Genomic DNA, 12,046 nt, shown 5'->3' on the forward strand with positions numbered 1-12,046 from the left:
TCCGGAGCCTCTGGTTTATAGACCAGATACATCCTAAATATAGAACCATTTATCCAACTGTCCATCCATAGACTCTCTGGTTTATAGACCGGATACATCCTAAATATAGAACCATCCAAGTTTTATTCCAGAGCCTCTGGGTTATAGTCCAGATACATGCTGGACCGGAAGTGAAAGGAAATCTCCCCTACCAAGACACAGAAGAGTACATAGGACTTCTTTCTAACTCTTTCCCAGTCACTCCAAGCCTAAAATGAAAGATTTTGGTGTGAGTTGTTATTTAAAGGGAATTTATGATGTCAGAACTCTGGAGGAACTCTGTGCAGACATTATTCATCCCAGTACAGTCCAGATAATTCTCAGTTTATTCTCTCTCTACAGAGAGGAGAGTCCTGTATAGATCACATGACCAAATCAATGAAGATGGAGAAGGGCCAAAGTCACATGACTGAAAGGGTATTGAACCTCACATTGGAGATCATCTACCTGCTGACCGGAGAGGTGAGGAGGATTCTGAGAGGTCACATGACATCACTCTATGAATAAAACACAGACCTGATCGGAGAAGTGAGGAGGATTCTGGGAAGTCTATGGTGATATTTGTTACTTTCTTTCTTTACACAGGATTATAAAGTAGTGAGAAAAATATCTGGTGAACCAATAACACCCAGCAACCGTCTTCACAGGACATCACCCATCACAGTGCCTCCACCTCACAGCCTGACAACAGAGATAACCAGTGGCAAGAAGATTATAGAAGTCACCAACAAGATCATTGAGCTGCTGACAGGAGAGGTGAGCGGTGGTGAGAATTCTGGGACATTATCCAGTAACAGACAAGGGATGTGTCTGGATGGTGACTGTATCATTGTGTGTGTCAGGTTCCTATAAGGTGTCAGGATGTCACTGTCTATTTCTCCATGGAGGAGTGGGAGTATTTAGAAGGACACAAGGATCTCTACAAGGACGTCATGATGGAGAATCAGCCGCCCCTCACATCACCGGGTAAGAGGAGACTTTATTGTAAAGGAGAGAGCAGTACGGAGGATCCACCTAGATCCCCCATCATCTGATAAACACATAGAAACAATGTATTCAGTCAGTGTGTGTGTTTCCTACAGATAGATCCAGTAATGGGAACCCACCAGAGAGATGTCCCTGTCCTCTCTATTCCCAGTATTCCACACAGGAAGACCACACCATACCTAATTTATATACATGGGTAAAGTCTTCTAGAACAAGACTATCCCTCATCCACACAGCTCTAAAAACAAGGCACCCCTTCCATTTACAGAGTTTTTTTTATTCAGTTACACACAAAGTTTGCTGCTCTTGTACAAAATAGAGATCATCACATTCTTCTGTAAGGAAAATACTGAGAAACCTTAACTGTCGACAGCAAAAACATCATCGATGTACCCACACCACCAACCAATGTATCATGTGTATTGTGCCCAACAAATGAAGTGCAGATACTGTACACCATATGAACGGTCCATCTCCATTCCTCAGTATAACGTCATGTTCCCAACAAATGAGGAGGAGATACTGTACACCATATGAAAGGTCCATCTCCATTCCTCAATATAACGTCATGTTCCCAACAAATGAGGAGGAGATACTGTACACCATATGAAAGGTCCATCTCCATTCCTCAATATAACGTCATGTTCCCAACAAATGAGGAGGAGATACTGTACACCATATGAAAGGTCCATCTCCATTATTCATTATGTTACCATGTTTTTAAGAGGTGGAGGAAGGTCCATCTCCTTTCTCAATTTCCAATGTGAAAGTGGTTCAATACACCAAAAAAAAAAAAACTGTCCAGCTCTCCAAACACAACGTGCACATTGCTATTTCTCTTCTGTTTTCTTGTGCATAATTCACATCCAGAGATAAATAAAAATGCTCTCAGTGCTCCACACCACCCTCTATCCCCCATCTTCACATCAGAGAACAGACCGTAATTCCATGACTCCTCACCTACCAATGGGTCATTAAGAGCTTGTATCCATCAAGGGGAAGATCATCCAGGACCACATCCTGGATGTCATCATTGACACCTGTGCAGCTCTCCCCCTCAGTCACCTTGCAGATTTGTCGGAGGTGCCCTCTGGCGTATTCTATGTGCTGATTGGTGGAGAGTGCTGCAGAAGGTGCCATCTTTGTTGGTGTGTCGGAGTCTGTGATGAATCTGAGGTGAGAAGATACCGGCGGGTATGGTATGAGATAACTGGAGAGGTAGTATAGAGGTGGTGGTGGTCCTGGATGATTTTCACCTTGGGGGATACAAGTGCCTAATGACCTATTGGTAAGTGAGGGGTCGTAGAATTCCGGTGAGTTCTCCGATGTGAAGGTGGAGGATAGCGGGTGGGGTGGAGCACTGATGGCATTTTTTATTAAACTCTGGAAGAGAATTTTGCACACGAGACATCGCACTGTGCACTTTGTGGTTGCAGCACTGGACACTTTCGCTTGGTTTCTATCCATATTTTTCTCCTCTAATTGCCCCCAAATCCATGCCAGAGCTCCTATAAATTATTTGGTGTTGGACCAACATATATGAGTCCTGAATGGAAGGTTATAACATTTCATGGTAAATTGTTTCTCCACAGGTGGACACAATGTCCGGAATACCTCTGAGGAACGTCTTATTTTATCTCCAGATTATGAAGCAGAAGATAACATTGTACAATATTCTCCAGGAGTAAATCCTGTTACTCCAAACACACATCCCGCACCTTACCAATTGGGGGGATCAATGGATCCCTCTAATCCTGAGGAATCTTCTGACGGATCACACACCAAAACTATAGGTCCTCACAGTACAGATACTTCCATAGATCCATCTATTCCCCAGGAATCTTCTTTAAGCCATGAAGGAGTTCACACAGAAGAGAGTTCATTGTCATGTTCAGTGTGCGGGAAATTTTTTGCAAAAAAATGGTTACTTCTTAGGCACAAGAAAATTCACACGGGTGAACGTCCCTTTTCATGTTCAGAATGCGGGAAATGTTTCATGTATAATGAACTCCTTTTAAAACATCAGAAAATTCACACAGGTGAACGTCCCTATTCATGTTCAGAGTGCGGGAAATCTTTCATTCATAATGGAGACCTTCTAAATCATCAGAAAATTCACACAGGTGAACGTCCCTATTCATGTTCAGAGTGCGGGAAATTTTTCAGTCAGAAAGGAAACCTTCTTCGACACCATAAATGTCACCACGGAGATGTGAGTCCCTACTCATGTTCAGAGTGCGGGAAATGCTTCATTGAGAAAGGAAAACTCATTAGACACCAAAGAACTCACACGAGTGAGTGTCCCTATTTGTGTTCAGAGTGTGGGAAATGTTTCCCTTATAATGCAAACCTTCTAGTACATCAGAGAATTCACACAGGTGAACGTCCCTATTCATGTTCAGAGTGCGGGAAAAGTTTTGCTCTTAATTGGCTCTTTCTAAAACACCAGAAAATTCACACGGGCGAACGCCCCTATTCATGTTCAGAGTGCGGGAAACGTTTTGTTTGTAATGTACTCCTTCTAAAACACCAGAAAATTCACACGGGCGAACGCCCCTATTCATGTTCTGAGTGCGGAAAATGTTTCAGTCAGAAAGGAAACCTTGTTAGACACCAGAGAACTCACACAGGCGAGCGTCCTTATTCATGCTCAGAGTGCGGGAAATCTTTTATTAATAAAAGAGACCTTTTTAAACATCAGAGAATTCACACAGGTGAGCGTCCTTATTCGTGTTCAGAGTGCGTGAAATCTTTTATTGAGAAAAGAGACCTTGTTAAACACCAGAGAATTCACACGGGCGAGCGTCCTTATTCATGTTCAGAGTGCGGGAAATCTTTTATTGCTAAAGGACACCTTGTTAAACACCAGAAAATTCACATGGGTGAGCGTCCTTATTCATGTTCAGAGTGCGGGAAATGTTTTGTTTACAAAAAATCACTTTTTGGACACCAGAAAATTCACACACGTGTAGCGCCACCCCCGTAGGAGCTGCTGGTATTCCCTCTTATTTCAACCCTCCAGCCAGGCACAGAGTATTTCCCACTGCCAGATGCACAACTTTAGCTCCTTACTCCAATGATCAGTCCGGGGTTTTTTTTTTTTTTAATTTAGGATCTCAGCGCAAAATCCTTCTAGGCACTTTTTCTTGTTCAGAGTGCGGGAAATCTTTCATTGATAAAGGAGACCTTGTTAAAAACCAGAGAATTCACACAGGTGAGCATCCTTATTCTTGTTCAGAGTGCGGGAAACCTTTCAATCAGAAAGAAGATCTTGTACACCGGGAAAGTCACACAGGTGAGCGGCCCTTTTAATGCCTAGAGTGTGTTTTAATGCCTAGAGTGCCCAAGTGTTTCAATCGGAACAAAACCCTTTCATTGATAAGGGAGACCTTGTTAAACACTAGAGAAGTCACACGGGTGAGCATCCTTATTCATTGTCAGAGTGCGGGAAATGTTTCTATCACAAAATATCACTTGGTTAAGACCAGAAAGTTCACACAAGCTAACAACCTTTTTCATGTTCATGATGTTCTGGGGGCGGGGCAACAATATTATTTTTCGGGTACTCTTTGGTTTTGGGGCCTCCTGGAATTGAATTATAGTAATATGACCCACTAAACGTACAGTGCAGAAGTGAACGCATACAAAGGTCGCACCTGCGTATGTAAATGTCATTCAAACCACACACACGTGAGGTATCGCCGTGATCATTAGAGCGAGAGCAATAATTTGAGCCTTAGACCTCTTCTGTAACTCTAAACTGGTAACCTGTGGAAACTTTTAAAGCGTCACCTATGGAGATTTTTAAATACTGAAGTTTGGCGCCATTCCACGGGCGTGCGCAATTTTAAAGCGTGACATGTTAGGTATCTATTTACTCGACGTAACATCATCTTTTACATTATACAAAAAAATTGGGGTAAATAATGTTTTTTTTTTTGTTTTTTTAATTAATTAAAGTGAATTTTTCCCCCAAAAAATTGCTTTTGAAAAATTGCTGCGCAAATGCAGTGTGACATTACAAATTGCAATGATCGCTATTTTATTCTCTAGGGTCTCAGCTAAAAAAAAAAAAAAAACTATATATATATATATATATATATATATACTTGTTAGTGGAAACGCGTCGGGGGGAGCCAGCCGTGCTGTCATAGGTCCCGGTTTGTACTGCAGACACCCGCGACCGCCCTGTATTTGCTGTTTGTTCGTCTGGAATGTGTAAGTGTACCCTCATTCGTTTTATCATTAAAGTTGAAGGTAATGCACTATAGTCCTCTTCTTTTCTCTGGGTTGCTCTGTCTTGGCATCTCCCCCTGCTTGGAAGCCTACAGATCCCTCCCCACTTCGGAAGCAGCTGATTGTTCCGGTCCATTCCGAGAGCCATCCCTGCCAGCTTGATCAGTTGGGGACTTCTAGACACAACAAAGTACATGCTCACATCTTTCCACATTGTGGTAAGAGTCCACTCCTAACACTGGGTGTCCACATGTGTATATCAGGTCACTGAGAATCACTTTGGATCTTTTTTTGGGACGAGGCCCCACCCACCTCCCAACACTCCCTCACCTTCACTCCAATTTGAAAAGAAAGACTTTTTCACAGTTTTTGCACTTTTGTTTTGGACTGAATGCATATGATTTTGGTATAAATCCGGATACCATCCATGTACTTTTGAACACTTGGTTCATTATTTGTTTAGCGCACTTTGGTAATGTTTTCTATATTGCCATCCTCTCATATATATATATATATTGTTTGGGGGTTCTGAGTAATATTCTAGCAAGAAAATGATGATTTTTACATGTAGGAGTGAAATGTCAGAACTGGCCTGCATGGAAAATAGTTGGCGCTTTCTTTTGGTTGCCTTTTTTTTTTTTTTTTTTTCACCATTTTTCCTTTCGTTTCTGTTATAAAACTTTGGAAATAAATAATCTTTCTTCAAAATGTATTCTGCTGCATTTCTTTCATAAAATAAAAAAACAAATCAGTGTGTATTGAATAAATGTATATATGAGTATCACTACCCCCGTAGGGGCCACTGAATATAGATCTATTTTGGGTCTCCCTCTTATTATCCTGTTGCCAGATAGCAGGTATTTTTACATGCTGCCAGGTGCACACAGATATTCCCCCTCTGACACAATACTGTTTCTCCTCTATTGCGATCCCGCATTCCACACAGCAAGACCTGACAATTTCTTTGGCGCCGGTAGCAACCACTGTCATAATTCAGGTGATAATCCCGGATCGATGCCCCCAAATGTTGCACTACTCCCATAGGGGCCGCTGAATATAGATCTAACTTGAGTCTCCCTCTAAATATCCTGTTGCCAGATAGCGGGTATTTTCACATACTGGCAGGTGCACACAGACATTCCCCTCTATGGCACAATACTGTTTCTTTTCCATTGCAATCCTGCATTCCACACAACAAGACATGACAATTTTTTGGGCATTGTGTTCAGCTGTTGCCGGTAGCAACCCCTGTGATGATTCAGGGGATAATCCCGGGTCGATGCCCCCAAATGTAGCACTACCCTTAAAGGGGTCACTGAATACAGATCTATCTTGGTCTCCCTCTAAATTATCCTGTTGCCAGATAGTGGGTGTTTTCACATACTGGCAGGTGCACACAGACATTCCCCTTCATGGAACAATACTGTTTCTTTTCAATTGCAATCCTGCATTCCACACAACAAGACATGACAATTTTTTGGGCACTGTGTTTGGCTGTTGCCGGTAGCAACCCCTGTGATAATGCAGGGGATAATCCAGGGTCGAGGCCCCCAAATGTAGCACTACCCTTATAGGGGTCGCTGAATACAGATCTATCTTTGGTCTCCCTCTAAATTACCCTGTTGCCAGATACCAGTATTTTCACACACTGCCAGGTGCGCACAGACATTCCCCTCCATGAAACAATACTGTTTTTCCTCCATTGCGATCCCACATTCCACAGCAAGACATAACAATTTTTTGGGCACTGTGCTAGGCTGTTTCCGGTAGAAACCACTGTGATAATTCAGGGGATAATCCCGGATCAACACCCCCAAATGTAGCACTACCCCCCTAGGGGCCGCTGAATATAGATCTATCCCGGGTCTCCCTCTGATTATCCTGTTGCCAGATACTGGTATTTTCACACGCTCCCAGGTGCACACAGACGTTCCCCTCCATTACACAATACTGTTTCTCCTCCATGTCGATCCCGCATTCCACACAGCAAGACATGACAATTTTTTGGGCACTGTGCTTGGCTCTTTCCGGTAGCACAGTGTTTGCTACTGGAAACAGCCAAACACAGTGCCCAAAAAATTGTTAATTCAGGGTATTATATATTATAATATAATATATAAATTGATAATTCAGGGGATAATCCCGGATCAACGCCCCCAAATGTAGCACTACCCACATAGGGCCCGCTGAATATAGATCTATCTTGGGTCTCATAATTTGTCCTAAGAGATGATTGAAGAAAGAAGATTTGTGCTGGGAGGGGAGATGGGGGGATTTTGTGCCAGGAGGGTGTGGGGGAATTTGGGCTAAAGGGAGGGATTGGGGGATTCAAGGGGATTTGGGGGAGAGGATTTGTTCTAGGATAGAAAGTTTGAGAAGAAAGGGGATGTGTGCTAGGCAGGTAATTTTTTTGGGGTGAGGGAGATTTGTGCTAGGAGGTGGGATTTGAGCTGGAGGCAGGATTGGGGGTGGGGGAAACGATTTGTGCTGGGAGGGGGGATTAGAACTAGGACTTAATATATAATAATATCCTTTTGACATGTTCGCACGGAGGGTTGTGGGAGCCCCTGGGGGGAGGGCCCAGTCAGGTAGGCTGTACGGGACCCCGTGATTTCTAACAGCTGTCCTGACTCTGGAACTGGTGTTTCTTCAATTACGGACACTCTTGCTAGCTGAACAGGTCTGGCAACACTAGCACTGGTGTGGCAGTAATCAGGGAACACTGTTGCTGACTTACAATGGTCTGGTGACACTGGGACTGCTGTGGCTAGAGATCAAGAACCCTGTCGCTGACTTACACTCATCTGATAACACTGGAACTGGTATTGGTGCAATTGGGGACACTCTTGTTAGCTGAACTGGTCTGGTGACACTGGGACTTATGTGGCAATGACCAGCAACACTTTTGCTGGTTGAATTGGTCTGGTGACAACCTGAGGCAACGGGCCGTACTGCTAACACTAAGCACTACAGACACTACTACAGTTAGAAAACACAAACTCCCCGGGGGGGGGGGGGGTGTTATTTAGGATTCGGTACAGCAGAGACTGCACCGGCATCCACTAACCCAGCAATTTCCGGTCACCCCTTTCCCAGTGACATGTACACAGTTACCAATGGATGCAGGAAAAGAACCTCCCTCCATAACTACATGCTTGCTTCTCTCTCCCATGGGCCCCTCTAAAGCTCTCATACGTGACTTCCCAGCAGGGGAGTACGGGGGAAGGGGGTCAATTGCCCCCTGGGCCGCTCTGATGCCCCGTAAAAAGGCTGCACCGCTTCTGCCAGACATGCCTAAAGGTTTCCTGGTGAAGAGAAGTAAAAAGCCCCTGCCGCTGGCCTACCGAGTGCAGGTTGAAAACAAGGACAGAGCGCAGGCCCCCCCAGCATGCATGGTTTAAACAGTGTCTGAGCAGAGGCCGGTTTAATGCCCAACTGGAGACTCTCCTCCCCCAGCCAGCCCCAAACAAGCTGTCCAAGCTCCCCCCAACTGCTCCCTGCTGGCCAGGTTGGGAACCAGGAATCAGCCGGTGAGTAGAGAGTACTGGGAGCGGAGTGTCAGCCTGGAATGAGGGTCAGGAAGAGGGAGAGTGGGAGCGGAGCGGAGCGGAGTCACTGCACCATGGGCCTCTGGTTTGTACTTACCGCCTGGGCTGAAAGTTGCCAGTCTGCTCCTGCTTCCCAGGCTAAATCCTTGGGAACTCTGTGTCACTAGTGCGATTACAAAATGTAGTGAACTTGCTGTTAGTGAAAGGGATGAGCACAATGCCCCTTCACTACCAGAGTAACCATCACCCTAAACCAAGTCACCCATTCCCTGGTTGGTTGCATTAATAAAGAGTACATGTGCGGATGTCCCTAGCAAAGGCAACATAGCCTAACTAGACAGCAAAATACAATACATTTTAGTCCAGTATGTATCTCTTCTAACTTACAGTCCCCATGTTACAAGCCCTGTTCTATGGATGTACCATTCAATGTTATGACTAAGGCCGTATAGGCTGAAACGCGTCAACCGATCTCATCAGCAGTTGTGTTCTGTGGTTCCTGAATAAAGATGAAGATTTTTTAAGAGCAACTACCAGTGTGCGGATCATCTTTCTACATATTGTGACAAGAAGTCAGGTAAATCGGTGGGTGTTGTCACAGACGGGAGAAACATTTCTGCCTTGTTTAGACAATTCACCAATTACTATCAGGTGTCGGCTGCGGAGGTAGCCAGAAAGGTTTAAGGACGTTGGAAAGCTTCAGCTATTCAGAATGAGGCAATTAAGGCCTCTACAAGTTATCCAGAGGATGACTACTCATTGCTGCATCCTGAGGCTTTTTGCGTTAAGGAGAGCAGTGAGCTGAGAAAGACTTCTGAAGGTGAGGTGGTGTTGACTTTTTCTGTGTGAAAAGAAAAACAAATAGACTATTGGTTTTCGGCTGTATGACCAGCAGTGTCTGCCCAGCAGTAGGTTGTGACAGACTCCATAGGTAGGTTCCTGTGTTGTGAAGGTAGACGCCCCAAGTGGCCAGGGTTTATTTTATGTTTTGCTTGATTTATGCTGTTTGGATTCTTGCACTTGTTTCCAGCAAATTGGAAGAATAAACCATAGACCGTTGTTTTCAACCACTCCACGGCTGTCTCTCTGTGTAACGAACCCACCCAGAGGGTCACCCAAACCCGCTACCGAGCCAACCTCTTACAATATGTACTCAGTTAAACAGCTGAAGACCGGGCACTCGGGAGCTCGTTTATTGGTGAGCTGTATTGGTAGTAGCACTGCTCCTTCTGTTTGCACCATGCAATACACCACTTAAGAGAGGGATTTCAGACCAGGCATTAAACGATTATTGAATATTTTACTGAAGAAAGGCAACATCCAGGAACAGTTCTTGTAACTTCTCACATTAATTCCTGTACAAGATGCTTTAGGCCCCATAACAACAGCAGAGTCTATAGTCCTTTAGAGGCAAGTGTCCATGATTGGCAAATAATTCCCAAGAGGTAGCAGAGTCCACATAGGCTATGTTTGGGGAATATTCTTCCAAGGCAGCAAGTCCAAGATTGGTAGTTAGGACTCCTCAGGTTCGCAGACCCTCAGGGAATCCCAACTGACCCCCCCCCCCCCCCCCCAGTTAGAGGCACAGTCCAGCAGCATAACATATATTATGTTTCCAGCAGCTCTCTCTTAGGGTCCCTTTTTATGTGGAACATTGTTGGGAAAAAAATAGCCAATCAATTCCTCAGATCCACCACACATCAACATTTTCAGTGGAAAACCAGCACCCTGGCTCTGCACACCTGTGTCCATTATGAAGGGTGTCTGCCATAATGCACATCTCCTAGCAACTCTGCACACCTCCTGTGAGTGCTCTCCCTAGTCCTCTAGGGGCTCCCAACTCTACACACCTCCTGTGAGTGCTCTCCCTAGTCCTCTAGGGGCTCCCATCTCTACACACCTACTGTGAGTGCTCTCCCTAGTCCTCTAGGGGCTCCCAACTCTACACACCTCCTGTGAGTGCTCTCCCTAGTCCTCTAGGGGCTCCCAACTCTACACACCTCATGTGAGTGGTCTCCCTAGTCCTCTAGGGGCTCCCAACTCTATACACCTCCTGTGAGTGCTCTCCCTAGTCCTCTAGGGGCTCCCATCTCTACACACCTCCTGTGAGTGCTCTCCCTAGTCCTCTAGGGGCTCCCAACTCTACACACCTCCTGTGAGTGTTCTCCCTAGTCCTCTAGGGGCTCCCAACTCTACACACCTCATGTGAGTGGTCTCCCTAGTCCTCTAGGGGCTCCCAACTCTATACACCTCCTGTGCTCATTACAAAGGGTTCCCATACTCCCTACAAACCCGTCTCTGCACACAGTCTTTTTCCATAAAAAAAATCTTAAACTAGTTCCTTCCCACACACAGTACATATAATGCCATAGTTTAAGGATATAGTTTTTGCTAAGCAATGTATTATCTCTATTTTTAATGCATACTTTTATGGTAACAGAGTGGGCAACGACATGGCAAATGAGGTTTAATGTGGAGAAGTGTAAGGTTTTGCACTTGGGGACTAAAAACATAAAAGCACAATACACTTTAATGGGGGGGGGGGGGGGGGACCTTTGGGGGAATCAAAAATGGAGAAAGATCTGGGAGTCTTGGTAGAGGATAGACTAGGCAATAGTATGCAATGTCAAGCTGCAGCTGCCAAGGCAGGCAGAATATTGGCATGCATAAGGAAGGGGATGTATTCCAGAGATAAGACTATAGTCCTACCCTTTTATAAAACTCTGGTCCAACCACATCTGGAGTATTCTGTCCAATTCTGGTCACCAGTTCTCAGAAGGGATGTGTTGGAGCTGGAGAGAGTCCAGAGAAGGGCAACTAAATTAATTAGGGGATTGGAGGACCTTAATTATGAAGAGCGTTTACAAGCGCTTGATTTATTCTCCCTGGAGAAGAGACGCCTGAGCGGGGACATGATAGCAATTTACAAATACCTCAATGGTGATCTCAGCAAAGAAAAAAAATTATTCATTCGCAAGGAATGCATGAGGACACGAGGCCATGCAATGCGATTAGAGGAGAAGCGTTTTAACCTCAGGTAACGCAGGGGCGTTTTTAACTGTGAGGGCTACAGGATTGTGGAATTCTCTACCATAAAAGGTAGTTACTGCGGGAAATATGGCTACTTTCATAAGACTCTAGGACGTACATCTCAAGGATCAGAACATTAAGGGGTATATAGAGATGATTACGGCCACACACACCTAAACAGATTGTACTGGATGGAGTATTGTCTT

At 44.7% G+C, this 12,046-nt stretch overlaps 2 protein-coding genes across 2 annotated transcripts in view; both read left to right on the forward strand.

The window, feature by feature from the left end:
* Positions 1-12,046, forward strand: part of LOC309564412 (uncharacterized protein) — a 1,531,146-nt gene that overhangs the window by 985,520 nt on the left and 533,580 nt on the right.
* Positions 385-4,043, forward strand: LOC309563454 (uncharacterized protein). The gene is made up of 5 exons (XM_082267847.1): positions 385-501; positions 625-795; positions 882-1,022; positions 1,346-1,436; positions 2,619-4,043. The coding sequence occupies exons 1-5, from the start codon at positions 406-408 to the stop codon at positions 4,010-4,012; spliced, it is 1,893 nt and encodes a 630-aa protein (XP_082123973.1). The 5' UTR covers positions 385-405; the 3' UTR covers positions 4,013-4,043.

The sequence above is a fragment of the Pelophylax lessonae genome, assembly GCF_965119305.1.
Source record: "Pelophylax lessonae genome assembly, chromosome: 9".
NCBI lineage: Eukaryota > Metazoa > Chordata > Amphibia > Anura > Ranidae > Pelophylax > Pelophylax lessonae.

Bases quoted from the DNA above. Each gene is read 5' to 3' on its own strand.
- LOC309563454 (XM_082267847.1), top strand. From the start codon at position 406: ATGACCAAATCAATGAAGATGGAGAAGGGCCAAAGTCACATGACTGAA. The intron at 796-881 runs GTGAGCGGTGGT...TGTGTGTGTCAG, and splicing joins TTGAGCTGCTGACAGGAGAG to GTTCCTATAAGGTGTCAGGA. The intron at 1,437-2,618 runs GTATCATGTGTA...GTTTCTCCACAG, and splicing joins TACCCACACCACCAACCAAT to GTGGACACAATGTCCGGAAT.